Consider the following 17,537-nt stretch of genomic DNA (forward strand, 5'->3'; position numbering starts at 1 on the left):
TGAAGGAAGGAAGGAAGGAAGGAAGGAAGGAAGGAAGGAAGGAAGGAAGGAAGGAAGGAAGGAAGGAAGGAAGGAAGGAAGGAAGGAAGGAAGATGGATCATTTTCAGGAACTGGAAGATAGCTTGTTAAAATGTCATTTCTCACAAAACTGACCTGTAGATTCAAGGCAACTCCAATCTTTACCCAAAAAGGCTTTTTTGAGAAAACTGACATGCTGATTCTAACCTTTTTTGGAAATGAAAAGGACCTAGAATATCCAGAACAATTTTAACAAAGAACCAAGATAAAGTACCCATACTACTGACATCAGACTTGCCACACACATACTATATAGCAAAAAGTGTGGTGGCACTGGCATAAGGATTGATGAACAGATCAATAAGAGAACAGTGGAAAGAAAATGGTGCATCTAAGAAGAAAAATATTTAGATCAACTCTTAGTAAAACTATATACCACCAGTGGATCAAATATGCCAAAATATATTTGGTCTTACTGCAGTTTGGGGATGATTTCAGTCACTTAAATCTTCCTAAAATTAGAGGACTCCATTTAGTAACATATAAGATGCTAATACAAGATAAAAAGGTCCTAAAGTTAACAGGCAAATGAAACCAACAATAAGGCAGATATATTAAACAATTTTTCAGATCTGTAAATGAACATACTGGAGTGCTTCTGAGAAAATACTTGTCTGGAAATTCCGAGTTCTTTTTTTTTTTTTTTATTATTATGTCGAGTATTATACTGTTCTATACTATCATCAAGCTAGAGAAGCACCAGGTGTCAATCTTTATTTTGCTATTACAAGTCATGTAAGACACTATTTTATGCTTAAAACGAAAGAAAGATAAGCATATTGCTTTTCAAAAAAGTTTCCAAGAGATAGAAAAAGTCACAGGGCAGAATGTCTGTAGAAGAACCTAATATGAGAGTACCTCAAAAAGTTCATGGGAAAATAGAATTAAAAGATAGTAGGGATCCTTCCCTGAACTTTTTGAAAACCCCTCATATAATCAGGTAATCAGGTCCAAAGGAACAAATGGACTTAATGAAATTGCAGACCTCTATTACTCAAAGCTTCATGGTTTAAATATTTTTTATTTCTATGTTTCCACTTAAAGCTTAGAAATTAAGTTGACTCTCAGTGTTATAAATGACATGAGAAAGCTACAAATGGATATCACTATGAGACCATCTTCAGGGAAAATAACAATATGGGTAGATTCCTCCCCTATTCCTAATCCCTCTGCTTTAACACACACATTCCCACACCATTACCAAAGAAATTATACTAGCTCACAGACTGTGACTATTTACAAGTTTAAAGACTGGATAATGATTAATAATGATTAACATTACTCATGGATTAAAAAATGAAAGAAGAAAAATAAGACTGATTGTTCTCTGTTCTTGGTGTCCCAAAACTTAAATCCTATTTCAAAAGTAAAGAAAAAATCTATCCCAGAGAAGAGAAGTAACCCATAAGGAAATGTTTAAGTAGAGATGTGAGATAATATACAGACTAATGACTTAAACTATATTTCAAGAGGCTTTCTGGGTGCAAATTAAGAAATAATATCTGGATCAATTTCACTGGGAAAAATAATGGATATTTATCTCTATGCAATTTAGTAGGATAATTTTACAAACATCATAATGTAAATGACTTTATATCCCAAATATTTACAAATATTACTTTTTAAAAAGTGTTTATGGTAAGTTAAATGTAATTATATATAGGAAAATATTGTCACAAATTTATTGAGCATGAACAATATGTTAAGTATAATGTAAAAAAGAGAACTAAATTAAATTGCTGCTGGAAGTTACAGCATAATTTTCATCTTAAGCATAGACATAGTATGTTGTTTATAGAGCAGTATGAAAATAGTTAATAAACATTATAGTCCAAATTTTCTTATTATTTAGGATTGATAACAATAACACAGACAGAATTCTACCTGAATAATACTTATAAATAATTAGCAATAGCAAATAAGGCCAAATAAATAAAAAATCATTCACTTAATCAACTATGAAATGCTAAATTTAAAAGCATTTTATAAAAATATAAATTCTATTGATTTATCACTTATTTTTGGGTGAAGTTTTTTTTTTATTGTTGAAATCCCTAACTGTGGGGGTTCAATGTATTTATAAATAGCTAAGATACTTATTTTCATACTGGGCACATTCATTCAACTTATTTTTTTTTTCTTTTTTCTGGCCTTACATAACATACCTTAGACAGTCTTCGGGAAGATTCACAACTACGGTCTGTACATGGCTTGGGTCCTTTTTCAGTGTCTAGAGATGAAACTGTAAGAATATATTTTATCATGAGTCTAATGTACTGTAATACAATATTTAAATTGGCTTTTGAAAAATGAAACATTATTTGTCTAATATTTCTCTTCCATTCAAAAACCAAGCAATTTTTCCAATGCTAAATCACTCTTTTTAGCAAAAAACTTAAGCCAAAGATTTGTTTTATGTAAATCAAGAAAACCCCACTTCTACCATGAATTTCAAAAATTAATCAACACTATTGGTAATTAATGTTTGGCTACTGATTTTGTAAAATTTTAACAACAGAATTATTTCAACTTTTATAACACATATATGTAATGTATCTATAAAAGGGTGTGTGTGTGCATTCAATACTCTACTCATAAAATATAGTGGTTATCATCTGACTAACTCAATTCTTAATCTCTAGCTACAAAATGACAGAGTTAAGACAAACTACAATAACAATACTGGAAAGAAAATGAGGTTGGACCATAGTAGTGGCCATGGTAACTGAAATGATTTTTCATGCATGCACGCACCTGTTTATTTAACAAATAATTACCAGGTGCCTACTATGTGCCAGGTACCATTCTAGGTGTTTGGGATATATATGTGAACAAAATCAACAAAATCCCATTACAATTAGCAATGTGAAAATAAGTAATGTCTTCATGAGATCATCTGAGAAAAGTTCCCATAGTACTACCAAGACTTAAAAATCAAAGAAGGAATAAGAAACAAAAGATAACCTCACGGATTTCGTTAGCAATGTGAAAATAAGTAATGTCTTCATGAGATCATCTGAGAAAAGTTCCCGTTGTACTACCAAGACTTAAAAATCAAAGAAGGAATAAGAAACAAAAGATAACCTCACGGATTTCCATTAATTAATCTTTCTAAATTATAGCATCAATCTCATTACCACGAAGCTTGAAAACCTTCAGTTACTCCCCACTATTCATCAAGCTATGTGGAAGGGAATTGGATTTCTAGCTCTAGGTCTATCACTAATAAATACAGGCATATTGTTTAATCTCTTCTTGAGACTTCCTCTCTCTACTCTGTAAAACCATGGGCTAACTAATGTGATTTTTGTCATTCTTTCCAGCCGTTAAAAAATGATTAAAACCATAAATACTTCAGCCCAAAAAGCAAAGCTCTATATAATTTAATCACTAGCCATCTTGACAATATTATTTTCCCCATAATCCTACCAATATCCAACCCATTAGCCATTCTAGACTTGTTCCCAAATATGCCCTGTTATCTGTGTACATGACTTCAAGTTGTTCATTTTCCACAGAATTTTTTTAAAACACCAATATTTTCCACAGACCTATTTAATTGTTTATCTCCTTAATATCATCTTCCCTTCCTTAGAACCCACAGAGCACCTGGTAACTTTTCTGTAGTATTTAATGACCTGTACTATTGTTACATAAATATTTACTTTTTACTAGAATATGGCCTTCTTGAAGAAAAATACTCCACATTACCAGCATTTGTCTAATATGCTACATAAAATGTGTTTGATGGATGTGCTGATGTGAAGATAGTAACATTGACCACAAAACTACTAGTACATGCAGAGTACACTTCTAGAATACTTGGAAATGTTATTTTGTTGTTTCAACATACTTCTTGCATATCTTTCCAAACCCATACACGTTATTAAACTTCACTGCTGCCATGTGAACTGATACTATAAAGTACTATAAAATATCACATACAAGACAATATAATCCATCCTAGTGATTTTATAAACACAGTTACTCTGACAAAACGTTACTCTGACAAAACAGTTCATCTGAGGAAGACTTACAAGGAGGGTCACGGGTTTGGGGTAAAACAAAGTTTTATTTATGGCCTATTTTTGCTTTAAAGCCTTTTAAAATGAGGTTATCTTAAATTTAGGCCAAGAAAAAGTTAAATCTGTAAATTTATATATCAGAAATACACAATGGAATTATAAAACCACTAGCAAAATGTAGCTAGGCTATTCAAATATTATTCACCAAAGGAACAGCTTTTGAAAGTACTATCCATAAAGTAACTCAGAGGGTGGCAGACCTGAGTCTACTCATGCATCATAATACAATTATTAGATCACCATGATGTACAATTTTTTTTTTTATTTTTGAGCATTTATAAATGTTTAAGGCAAATTAAAGAATTCATTAAAATCTACTAATACTCGTGGAACTAAAGCAAAACTGTCAGAAACCACAACACAGAATCAAAAGAAATAAAACAGGGTCTTTCTTGTCTGTCTTTTCAGAATAAGTACAGATGATTATTCTAGCAACAAACATCCAAGGTACTGATTAGGTTCGAATCCAGTACTAATGGTGGTAACAGCCAACAGGCAGTGTTTTCCTCCCCACCATATTAGGCAAACCACACAACACTCATGCTCTCTGAATCAGCTATCTCTTCCCAATCTTCTGCTTCCTAGTATATCCCCTTTATTTAGGTTAGCTGACGAACCTTATCCTGTATGAAATTACCTAGCCTTTCTAAAGACAAGCCTTCTAGAAGATTAAAAAATGAAGAAGACAGTAAGGACACCAGCAAAAATGGTGGCAAATGAAAATCTAAGCCATATCTTTCAACAGAAACACTGAAAAATGATCAAAAATTGTCAGAATCAACTTTTTTCATAACTCCAGAAAATAGCCAAATGTTTACAACAACCAAATTAATGCTAAATTAACAGAGGGCAACTTAAATACAACATTTAAGGAAATCTCTGTCAAATCACTAGCTGACCACAAAAGTTAAAGTTAAAGAAACTTCAAAGGTTAAAAATTTTACAAAGATTAAAGTTAATGGAAAACAGACGTCAGAGATCACACATGACAAAGGATATAGTCTTTATAAAAGTAGTTTAGAAAAGTCACTAAGCAAACAACTACGACCCATACAAGCAACAACAAAAAAAAACTGAAGAGGTAGAAATATATGATTCCAAAAGTATACACATTAAAATATTCAAAAATTTAAAGTTTTCAACAAAAAAATGATAAGGCATGCAAAGATACAATAATATGTGGCCCATTCACAAGGGAAAAGAGAATAACAGAAATTGTCCCTGAGGAAGCACAGCCATATTATACTCAACAGTGAAAAGCTGAAAGCTTTTCCTCTAAGATTAGGAACAAGACAGGGATGCCCACTCTCATCACTTCTATTCAATATCGTACTGTAGGTCCTTGCCAGAGCAATTAGGCAAGAGAAAGAAATAAAAGGCATCCAAACCAGAAAGGAAGAAGTTAAGTTTTCTCTGTTTGCAGATGACATAATCTTATGTATAGAAAACTCTAAAGATGTCATACACAAGAAATGGTAGCACTAATAAATGAATACAGTAAAGTTGAAGGATACAAAATCAACAACAACAAAAAAAAAGTAGCATTCCTATGCACTAAAAATAAACTATCCATCAAGAAACCAAGAAAACAATTCTATTTACAATAACTACCAAATACAAAAACAAAAAAACGTTTAGGAATAGATTTAACCAAGGAGGTGAAAGATCTGTACCCTGAAAACTAAAAAGCATTGATGAAAGAAATTGAAGACACAAATAAGTAGAAAGATTTTCCATGTTTATGGATTGTTAAAATGTCCATACTACTCAAAGTAATCTATAAATTCAACGCAATCCTTGTGAAAATTCCAATGTCATTTTCACAGAAAAAGAAAAAAAAAATCCTAAAATTCATGTGGCACCACAATAACCTCAAATAGCTAAGGCAATCTTGAGCAAAAAGAACAAAACTGCATGCATCACACCACCTAACTTCAAACTATATTACAGAGGTATAGTAATTAAAACAGCATGTCTACAGCCTTACCATCCTGAATGCGCCTGCTCTTGTCTAATATTGGAAGCTAAACAGGGTCAAACCTGGCTGGTACTTGGGTGGGAGGCTGCCTGGGAACACTGGGTTCTGTAGACTTGGAAAAAAGCAAAACAAAACAAAAAAACCCACAAAAAATCCAACATTGTACTGGCATAAAAATAGACACATTGACCAAAGGAACAGAATAGAGAGCACAGAAATGAAACCAAAGCAAATATCATCCTGGAATGCTCAATTAACCGGTGAAGAAAGTTACAATTTTTTTCCTGCAGATTACTGTGTCTACATTATTGCCCTGATCATGAGCCATAGGAGAGAAAATAATTTATCATAAAAACTGCCCATCAGCCAGAATTACTGTGACACCAAAGCCAGGCAAAGACATTACAAGAAAAGAAAACTACAGGCCAATATCCCTGATAAATATAGGTGCAAAGATCCTCAATAAAATACTAGCAAACCAAACCCAGTGGCACAATTAAAGGATTATTCATCATAATTGGGTGGAATTCATCCCTGGGATGCAAGGATGGTTCAACACATGCAAATTTATAAATGAGATATACCACACCACATTAACAGAATGAAGGACAAAAACTATATGATCATCTTATTAGATGCAGAAAAAGCATTTGATGAAATTCAACATCCTTCCTTAATTAAAGAACTCTCAACAGATTAGGATTAGAAGGAACGTACCTCAACATGATAAAGACCATCTATGACAGTCAGCCCGCAGTTAACATTATATTCAATTACAATTGAAAAGTTGAAAAGTGAAAAACTGAAAGCTTTTCCTCTAAGATCAAGAGCAAGACAAACTGCCCACTTTTGCCACTTCTACTAAACATTGTATTGGAAGTTCTAGAACAATTTGCCAAGGAAAGATGTAAGTTTATCCAAGGTGGAAAGAAATAACTAAAACTATTGCTACCCATAGGTGACATAATCTATATAAAAAATACTAAAGATTCCACAAAAATGAAACTAAACAAAAAAACACTATTAGAACTAATAAATTCAACAGAGATGCAGGATACACATAAATATTAATCTATATATACTTGTAATGAACACTGTTAAAAGGAAATTTTAAAACATAATTCTACTTACAATTAGCATCAGAAATAATACAATATTTAGGAATAAATTTGCCAAGAGATACAAGACTTACACATTGAAACTAAAAAACACTGCTGAAAGAAACTTTAAAAATTCTAAACAAATGGAAAGATCCTGTGTTCATGGATTAGAATACTTAATATTATTAAGGTGGCAATAATATCCAAAACTATATACAGATTCAATGCAGCCCCTATTAAAACTCCAATGGCCTTTTTTGGCAGAAATGGGGAAGCAGATGCTAAAAATGACATGTTATTACAATAAACCTTAAATTGCCAAAACAATGTTCAAAAGGAAAAACAAAATTGAAGGACTCTCACTTCCCTATTTCAAACCTCACTACAAGGCTACAGTGATCAAAATGGTGTAGTACTGACATAGGATAGAAACACAGAAAAATAGAATAGAATTGAGAGTCCAGAAATAAATATGTATGGCTCACTGACTTTCAACAAGGATTACAAAACCATTCAATGTGGAAAGAACAATCTCTTCAGCAAATGGTCCTTGGGCAATGGGATAGTCACATATGCAAAAGTATGAGATTAAAATACACCTCACACTATATACAAAAATTAGCTCAAAATGAATCTTGGACCTAAATGTAAGAGCTAAAACTACAAAAGGGTAAATCTTGATGACTTTAGATTTGACAATATATTCTTAGATACAACACCAAAAGCATAAGAAACAAAACAAAAAATAGATGAATTGGACTTCATCAAAATTAAAATCAACTGTGCATCAAAGGACACTATCAAGAAAGTGAGAAGACAACCTAGAAAATGGAAAAATAGAGCCCAACACCCAGGGAGTCCTGGGAGATGGGCAGGCTGTGGGCCCTAGCCCCACCCCTGCCACCGCACACCCAGGCCAGCAATGGAAGCCAACCAAATGCCTGGGGAGTCCTAGGAGATTGGGGGCATGGGTCCTAGCCCTGCCCTCGCCCTTGCAACACATCCAGGCCAGTGACAGAAGACAGCCGGATACCCAGGATCCTGAGAAACAGGGGTTGGGAAAGCCCCACCCTCACCCTTGCAACACATCCAGGCCAGTGACAGAAGACAGCCGGATGCCCGGGATCCTGAGAAACAGGGGTTGGGACAGCCCCACCCCTACCCACAAACCATATGCTAGAAAATACTTACTAACTACATGTATTTCTTTGGGTGTTTACCCTTGCAACACATCCAGGCCAGTGACAGAAGACAGCCGGATGCCCGGGATCCTGAGAAACAGGGGTTGGGACAGCCCCACCCTACCCACAAACCATATGCTAGAAAATACTTACTAACTACATGTATTTCTTTGGGTGTTTGACTTATCTGCTTATGTCCTTCACCAAATTTCAGCTTAACTTTCTCTAATTCTTGTGGGGGGAGGGGCTGGCCACTACAGGGATTTGAACCCATGACTTTGGTGTTATAAGGCTGTGCTCTAACCAACAGAGCTAATCTAATTTGTTTTTAAGAGTTATTTTTGCAATGAGGTTATTAATCTTTATGTGTTTAGAAAAAAAAGTAGAAAATAGAATAATGGTTATCAGAAGCTGAGACAGGTAGGGGTGGGGGTGAAGACAAGGGGTGAACTAATGAGGACAAAACTATGCTTTCTACCCTAAAAGAATCATTGTGCAAATATGCATGTTTTGAAACAATACATTGTAGCCCACAAAAATAAATATAAATAAACTCGAATTAAAAAAAATTTTTAAAGGAAAAATATATTTGTATATCATATATGTAATAAGGATCTAGTACCCAGAACATATTGAAAACTTTTACAACTCAACCACAAAAAAACAACATATTGTAGCCCACAAAAATAAATATAAATAAACTCGAATTAAAAAAATTTTTTAAAGGAAAAATATATTTGCATATCATATATGTAATAAGGATCTAGTACCCAGAACATATTGAAAACTTTTACAACTCAACCACAAAAAGTCCTGAGCAAAGGACTTGAATAAACGTTTCTCCAGAGAAGATATTCAAATAGCCAATAAGCACATGAAAAGATACTCAACAACATCAGTCATAAGGGAAATGCAAATCAAGCCAACAATGGCTAATTTCTGTCCGAAATCATCTCTATGGGTTCAAGCACACTATCAGGTTTCCTAAAGACTTGTCCACCTATTAAACAGAACGAGGAACAAAGATTCCATAACTCCTATGAATGCTAATAAGGAGTCCTTGAAGAGTTAAAGAAAGAGTTAATCTCTGAAAATTTGTGTCAGGGGCTGGAGAAACTCTCAATGTTTTTCTAGACAAAAGAGAAAAGTAGTAAAGAAGATAAAAGACAGTGAAAATGAGGTTGAACTTCTCTTGTCCTTTTCCCTTAAAGCTTATGCCTCTCAATTATGTCTCTAAAAATTGAATACTAGGTGGCCAAAAAAAAGAGAGAAGGGCAAGGCAGGGAAATGGGTAAATACAATCAAACACTGACAGCAGATGAATCAAGGAAAAAGAAAAGGAAGGAAGAAAAGAAAAGAGCAAGCAATAGCATTTGAGATGGGGGGGTCATTCCTACCGCCACCGAGACCCCTTAAATACACATGGATAGCAATTGCTAAGTGCTCATTCATAAACAGACCATTTATAAATCTAAAGTTCTTAGACATCAAGTCCAATTCTTTGTTTTCCAGGAAATATTGGGACTCCACTCTGCATTATTAAGAAAAGCATGCTAAGCTGAACAGTTCCTTCTGTCTATGATATAATCCATCTCATAATTAAATCCTTTTATAAATCAAATCTTTGTAGCTAAATATCATAATAGACATTCCTAATACTAAATTCCATTCCATAGTATTCTCATAGCAAGTTTTAAATTATTTGAAAGAAAATTTTTCATTAAGTGCATGAATCAGAATTTTATTTTGGGGGCTATTAGCACTAAGTCAAAGTACAGAACATAACATCTATTCAGATTTATAAAATTTATATTCTAAAAATGCTTCTGGTTAATTCACAACCTGTATTTAAAATTAGTTATGTGTTCTCAGCTTGTTGATCTTTAAAGAACTGTAATATACTTACCTGAAAATGTAAAGAACAATTCATTTTGCAAACCAGCTTTTTGCATTTTAACACGATGGCATTCAGACTTAAGCAAGAAAATTTCACATGAAAGATCAAGAACCAATTTGCTTAAAATCTGAAGTAATTTCTTTTCGAAAGAAACATTATAGATACTATTGCAGGGAGCTGCATGATATCGAGCTGTAAATTGGTAATAATAACGAGGCTCACGATAAGCTGTAAAAAATGAACAGAGAAAGACAGAAACATAGTTTGTCAAGTAATTCAAATATGTATATATATATGTATATATGTAATTCAAATATATACATATATATTTAATTCAAATATATACATATTCAAGTAATTCAAATATATACATATACACAAGAGAAATCACTATTTGGGATAAATTCATAGTATATTTTTATGTACAACTATATTTATTTGTATTTAATAAACATTAACCTATCAATTACTTAATGCCAAATACTATTATAGTCACTTTATAAACAGTGACTCATTTAAATCTCTTAACATCATTTAAGACCAGTTTTACTTTTATATCCATCACGAATATGGATTTAGGGAGACAAGGATTATGTCATATGCCCAAAGGCTATGCTATCAAAACTAAAAGTCTAACATATTCATCTTTGATTTGATCATCACATATTGTACACAGGTATTGATATTCAACTCCATACCCCACAAATATGTAAATCAATTATGTTTTAATAAAAAAAAATCAGAATTTCAGCAATGCAAAAAAATAAAAGACAAACAAAAAACCCTAAGAATCTAACCTAGGAAGCCTGGTCCCAGAGCCTGTGCTCTGAACCACTATACTACACTACTCAATCAGAATTTCAGCAATGTAAAAAAATAAAAGACAAACAAAAAACCCTAAAAATCTAACCTAGGAAGCCTGGTCCCAGAGCCTGTGCTCTGAACCACTATACTACACTACTCAAACTCAAGTATGATACTTCTCTAAGTTTATTTTATTTTATTTTTTTGTCTTTTTTACTAACCGGTAACAGGATTGCAACCCTCGGTGTTGCGCCCGTACCGGGGACCAGCAATGGGATCGCAACCCTCGGCGTTGCGCCCGCACCACACTCAGCCAGTGAGCGGGAACCAGTCTTCACATGGGATCTGAACCCTCGGCGGGAGCGCCGCCATGCTCCCATGCGGCGCACTCTCCAGTGCGCCACTGGGCCGGCCCTTCTCTAAGTTTAAATATTCATCTTAGAAGAAATTAAAATCATATAATTACCAACAATAGTCCCCCCAAAATATGTTTCTAATAAATCTACAATTAGTTATGAGATTCAGTATAACATCAGGAACTCAGAACATGTATTTTTTTTTCCTTGCCCATCCCAAAATCTCACTGAAATAACATAAGAAATATAAAAACATAAAGAAACACATAACAATACAAAAATCAGAAAAGTTCACCTTCCAAGACAAGGAGCTCTGTTTCTACCTCTGTCAACCAAAGGGAGAACTTCCTGCCTGTTCATGGCTTTCACTCAGAAGAAAAGCTTCCAACTCACACTGAAGTGAATGCTACCACTATTCGCTTTCCTACATACTCAAACTAAAATTAAATGCACATATTTAGCTACTGTCAATCTCTGTATTCAGGATAGACTAGACAGCTTCTAGTTGCTGTGGAAAATTGTACCAGTTTCATTTATGAACAAGAATAAAAACCACACACTCCTCAACCCCAAATTTGGGGAAATCCAAGATCATTAAAGAGAAGTAAGAAAATGAAAAAGCAAGGGAAAAGGGCCTTAAAGAAATCTAATATGGTTAGCATTAAAAATGTTTTTGAAAATTCTAAATATTGAAAATAAAAATTACATCCATAAAACTATTATAAAGCTGCTGCAGAAGAGGAACAATTGGAAAATATGAAGTGTCCTTGAAAAATTAAAAAATACAAAAATAAATACTGAAATTTAAAAAATTAAAGTAATAAAAACAAGGCCAAAAATCTAACTATATATTTGTAGACCAAATAATAGAATTCTTAGCCAACCTGGGACTGCTAGAGCTCAGGGGAAGAGGAGGAGAGACCTATGGAGTACATGAAGGAGGGAGAAGCCACAATTAGAGAAAGAAAAAACTACTCCAACCATTTCAAGCCCGAGCTACTTCAAAGCTGGAGCTGGTGAGCGCATGGAGCAGGAGCTGACAAAAGCCATAGCTGTGCCCTTCAGATGAAGTTGCTTGGAGGTTGCAGGGGAGAAGAGGGCCTTGGTGGCCACCAGGCCAGCAAGACCACTAACAGGGTTCCCATGGACCTACAAAGGAGCAAGAAGCCACAACAACTGAAAAAAAAGGAGCCACTCAGAGGCTGATGAGTCATCACAAGGGACTGGTGCATGTCCCATCCCACAGGAAGTGTTTGAAGCACTGGTGGTAGGGGAGACAGGCCCACTAGGAGAACACAGGGGCATAGCAAGGACAGCTGATCTGCCGCCCAATCAGCATAGGACCACTCAGTGGAGACTGGTCAGGAATACAGAACTGCAGGGTGTGCAGTTTGCTGAAAAGACTCAGGCCCGGACCAGAGTTTCTACACAACCTAGGTGTACCAGATCTCACAAGAGCCAGAAATACCGATAAAGTCAACCATTAAAACCTGAGCTGCACAAAAAGCCTTTCCCAGGGAATCATAAGCAAATCAACAATTTAGCTCAACCACAGAGCTCAAGTACTGGTCCCCACAGGAAGTTCCCCCATTTTAGAAGTAAGCAAAGGACAACAAATTAGTTCCAGCACAGAGTTTAAGTGGTGGGAACAACAAATAATACAACTCAGAACTGAAACAAAAAACAAAATACCCATAGATCAGAGACAAAGTCTGATATCATCCAGTAAAGGTCTAACACCACAAAAGAACACCTATAACACCTAAAAGGACCAGAAACCCCCTGGGCTACCAAGCCAGGGAAGGGATGTGGGTGGGGGCCCCAGCCATCCTCAACAACCCCAACCAGCCCAGCAACAACTACCAAGCCATCACAGGAAGTGCCCTGTGCTCTCACAAGCCAGGGAGGTGGGGAGCTGAGGGCCTCAGCCACACACCCCCAACACTCACAACCAGCCCAGTGACAACCACTGGGTCACTGCAGGAAGTGCCCCAGGTTCCTGAGCTGGAGAAGGGGGGGCACGAGGGCTTCAACCACACCCCTCTGACAACTCCACCCAGCACAGCAATGACCAAGCCACCGCTGGAAGACCCCTCATCTCCCATACAGGAATGAGGGTGGTGCCACTGACCCCAACCCTGCCTCTCTTCTTTGCTCCTTCTCCCACCCTATTTCCTTCCCCTTTGCTCTTTCCCCCTCCCCCACAACTGCTCTGCAACAACATCAAAGAATGTAAAAAATAATAATAATATTAAAAAATAAACTTTAAAGAAAGGGACCAAAAGGAAAAATATTCCATAATCTGAAGAAAGATTTGCATTTATCAAATTTCTGTTCAAGAAAGAAAAGGTTCATCAAATAGTAAAGAATACTGAAAATAAGTGTCACATCTAGACACAAATCTTATAAATTTATCAAGTTTTTCTGATTCACAAATCAGCATATAATAAATAAATGTATATACATATGCATATACCATGATTTATAATATCAAACATATATGAATACCACATTGAATAACTGAACCTGTGGGGTCAGAGCTGGAAACTGGAACAAGGCTTACAGTGTGACTGGGGACAGAGCAAGTGCCTCTCAGCCTGTGGTCTGAAAAACAGCAACTTTTTCTCTCCAGAAATCTGGCCCATGTCAGGCTATTTACCTGAGACAGCAAGAAGTCTGCATATAAGCCAAAATATCCCCCAAATGCTCTCAAACACTGTATCAAAAGTATCCTCTTCAGAATCTCCAGCAGTAGTACACACAAATACACAAAATAATTCAGGATCACCTTATATACATTTAAGAGTTATCAGAGCAGGTCAGAAGTTGCTTGTAGAACTGGCCCTTGAATGGTAAACATTTGCCTTCAAGATAAAACTTTTTTACCCACCTGATGCACTAAAAACCTGTTTGTCTTCTGGTAGTCTGGAGTTTTTGTAGTTGCCAGGCAGAGATGCCTATATAACTAGTTCCTGATAAACACTGAGGCTTTAATGAGTCCTTGGGCAGAAACATGGCACACAATTTACTGGATTTTCACCACTCAAGAAAGAAGCAGGCTCCATGGGATCCCACACAGGGGAAACTATAGGAAACATGTACATAGATTGCTCCAGTCCCTGCCTATGCCTTTTACCCAAGCTGATCCTATTGTGGACATTTTCACCTTAGTCATGAGCACACCTATATGCTAAGTCCCTTAATAGTAGCATATCACAAAACATGTAGGGATCCTTGTAATAGCTTACAAACTAAAATTCTTAGATTAAAATAAGAAGGCTTAAAAGAAAAAAGACACCAGAAAATAACGAAAATATATCTCTAGAAAAATGAGAATCATAAAAAATGATATAAAAGTCAACAGATTATATACTACAATTGGAAGAAAAAGTCTCTAGAATAAATGAAAATGATTAAAATCTATAGCAACTGTTCTCAAAAGTTTTGATGTAACGTTCTCTTTACATTATTAAAAACTACTAAGGATCATATAAGAATTGTATATGAATTATACCTATCAATATGTATAGTATAAGAAAACTGAAAACCTAAAAATTTTATTAACTCATTTAAAAATAAAAACAAAGCCATCGAACAGTAACATAAAAAAGCAGTTTTAGAAACAATATCTTTTCAAAAGGAATCAGTGAAAAGAGTGGTACTGTTTTAAAATTTGCAATATTTTGTAATGCCTAGCTTAACAAAAGTCAGCTATATTCTTATATTTGCTTCTGTATTCAATCTGATGTAATGTTTTGGTTTGAATAATATAAAGAAAATATTTCCTCATACAATGTGTGGTTAGAAAGAAAACATTTTAACAGCCTTTCAAAATAATTGTGGAAGCTCTTTGATGCTATGCCAAACTCAACAGGTGGGAATTTCTTAAAAATGAGAAGCTATTTCAATGAAGTGTCCATCCTCTGATCTTTGGCACTTTGAATGAGTGTTTTCTGTCCACACAGGATTTTGTAACACCATGCACAAGCCATTTGAAAACTATTGGTTTACTGACACACAAGGCCTCCAAATATTGACTGATTTCATTAAACAGCTTCAAAGAAGTATTTGTGCTACTATCAAACTCAGCTATCTTAAGGTATGAGGAACCTATCAAGTTCATGGTGGCAGGTACAAGTTTTCCAAAATTCAAATTTCTGCATGAACGTTCAATATTATCATATTTAACAACTATTGCCAGTTGTTTATGATACTAAAGTCTGAAAAACCAGTTGTGCAGTCATTCTTTCCCCACAAAATGGTGCGATATAAAAAATGTGGTTCTGTAACCCAGATAACCACATAAGAACTTTTCCTGAGAGCACCATCATACTTCCAAATGCAGAAGTGCTTTGTGTTTTCCTCATGCAGACTATGAAAAGTGCTCAAAAATCAAGATTTAGTAAAATTAACAATTTTTCATGTTTCATTCCTAAAGGCATTCCTAAGTGAAACTGTGGCCTTATAAATATGACATTTTATATAAAAACTGGCTTTCTCTTTAAACTGTGAATGCTTGGCACCAAAGAAAACATTGGCTACTAGTACCGTTTGGTGCCACTGCCTTGTTTCTGCTAAAGCACCATTAGTTTACCCACCATAAGCATAAATATCAACACAGTAAAAAATGGCAAACAATACCTTAGTAAAATTGTAAAATTAGTTGTCACCTTACTGACCTCTGGAAAAGATCTCAAGGACTCCTAGGAGTCCACAGACCATGATTAGAGAACTACTGATCTATAAGATTCAAAGTGCTATTAGAAATTGACAAGAACACAACAACTCAGAAAAGCAGGTGAAAAATATGAATAGAAAATCTTATCAGTGAAAATAAAATAAATAAAATGATACTCAAAGATAATAGTATTAAGAAAAACACAAATTATAAGTGATATAGCTTTTTACACCCAACTACATAGATAATAGAGCAATAAAAGCTATTTTGTTGTTAGAAAGGATAAACATAAGTGTACGGACATTATGAACATTTAATAATGAAATTTAAAAAATAAACCCTCAAAATGTTAAAGAAAGAAATAAGTATAGGAAATTATAAAATAAAAACAGGTGGGCCGGCCCAGTGGCGCACTGCTACAGTGCACCGCTTGGGAGCGCGGCGGCGCTCCCGCCGAGGGTTCGGATCCCACATACAGACCGGTTCCCGCTCATTGGCTGAGCAAGGTGCGGGTGCGATGCTGAGGGTTGCGATCCCGTTGCCGGTCCCGGTCCGGTACGGGCGCGACACTGAGGGTTGCGATCCGTTGCCAGACACGAAAAAAGACAAAAAAAAGGAAAAAAAATAAAAATAAAAACAGGTGGATATGGCCCAAGAACAAATGGAAATTGTAAAAAGCAAATTCAATAGTCATGCTCAGCATAATGAGGTTTCTGTCAATGAAGTACTGTATATACAATAGCAGTCAAAGCAACAGGCTATGTATAGCCTATGTATATAGTAGGCTATACCATCTAGGTTTGTGTATGTACACTCTATGATGTTCGTAAAATAACAAAATTTCCTAACAATGTATTTCTCAGAATATGTCCCCATTGTTAAGCAAAGCATGACTGTTGGGCATAACTTTGCGCGCATGCGCCCTGACACGCACGGGCGCCAGTTCATGCGCTCTGCGGCCACCATTTCACTAGCACTCAACGGCACGTAGCTGCCAGCCTCGCCCTTCCGGGTCCCAGTGATTCAGCAACTTTAGTTCCGTATTCGCGTAAAGCCTCCCCACCACCTCACCCTATCCTTTTAAGCCCTTCTTATTGGCTCTTTGCTTGATCTCTCATATCAAAACCCGCCCTGCCCTTTTTCCCTATATAAGCTGTGCCGCCCTGCAAATAAACGGAGTTCCGGCTTTGACCGCTCTCCAGGCTCGGTGTTCTTTCTTTGTCCCCGGGGCCGAAGCGCAGAGGGGATCGGGCCTGCGACACTCATCATCCCGCTCAGCCCCACAAGACACCCCCGGCTGGACCGGGGTCTCTTCCCACTCGGTTTTGTTGGCCTCTGGCTCAGGGAGGCCCGACATCACCACGCACTGAATCTTACTT

At 35.7% G+C, this 17,537-nt stretch overlaps 1 protein-coding gene across 1 annotated transcript in view; it reads right to left on the reverse strand.

The window, feature by feature from the left end:
* ZPBP (zona pellucida binding protein) overlaps nucleotides 1-17,537 on the reverse strand; it is a 128,960-nt gene that overhangs the window by 80,135 nt on the left and 31,288 nt on the right. Inside the window, exons 5-6 of the mRNA XM_008576193.1 lie at nucleotides 10,330-10,548; nucleotides 2,245-2,321 (exon numbers count right to left, since the gene is read on the reverse strand). Coding sequence (XP_008574415.1) covers nucleotides 2,245-2,321; nucleotides 10,330-10,548 — 296 coding nt within the window. The remainder of the gene's footprint in view (nucleotides 1-2,244; nucleotides 2,322-10,329; nucleotides 10,549-17,537) is intronic.

This window comes from Galeopterus variegatus, unplaced genomic scaffold (assembly GCF_000696425.1).
Source record: "Galeopterus variegatus unplaced genomic scaffold, G_variegatus-3.0.2 Scaffold1306, whole genome shotgun sequence".
Lineage (NCBI taxonomy): Eukaryota > Metazoa > Chordata > Mammalia > Dermoptera > Cynocephalidae > Galeopterus > Galeopterus variegatus.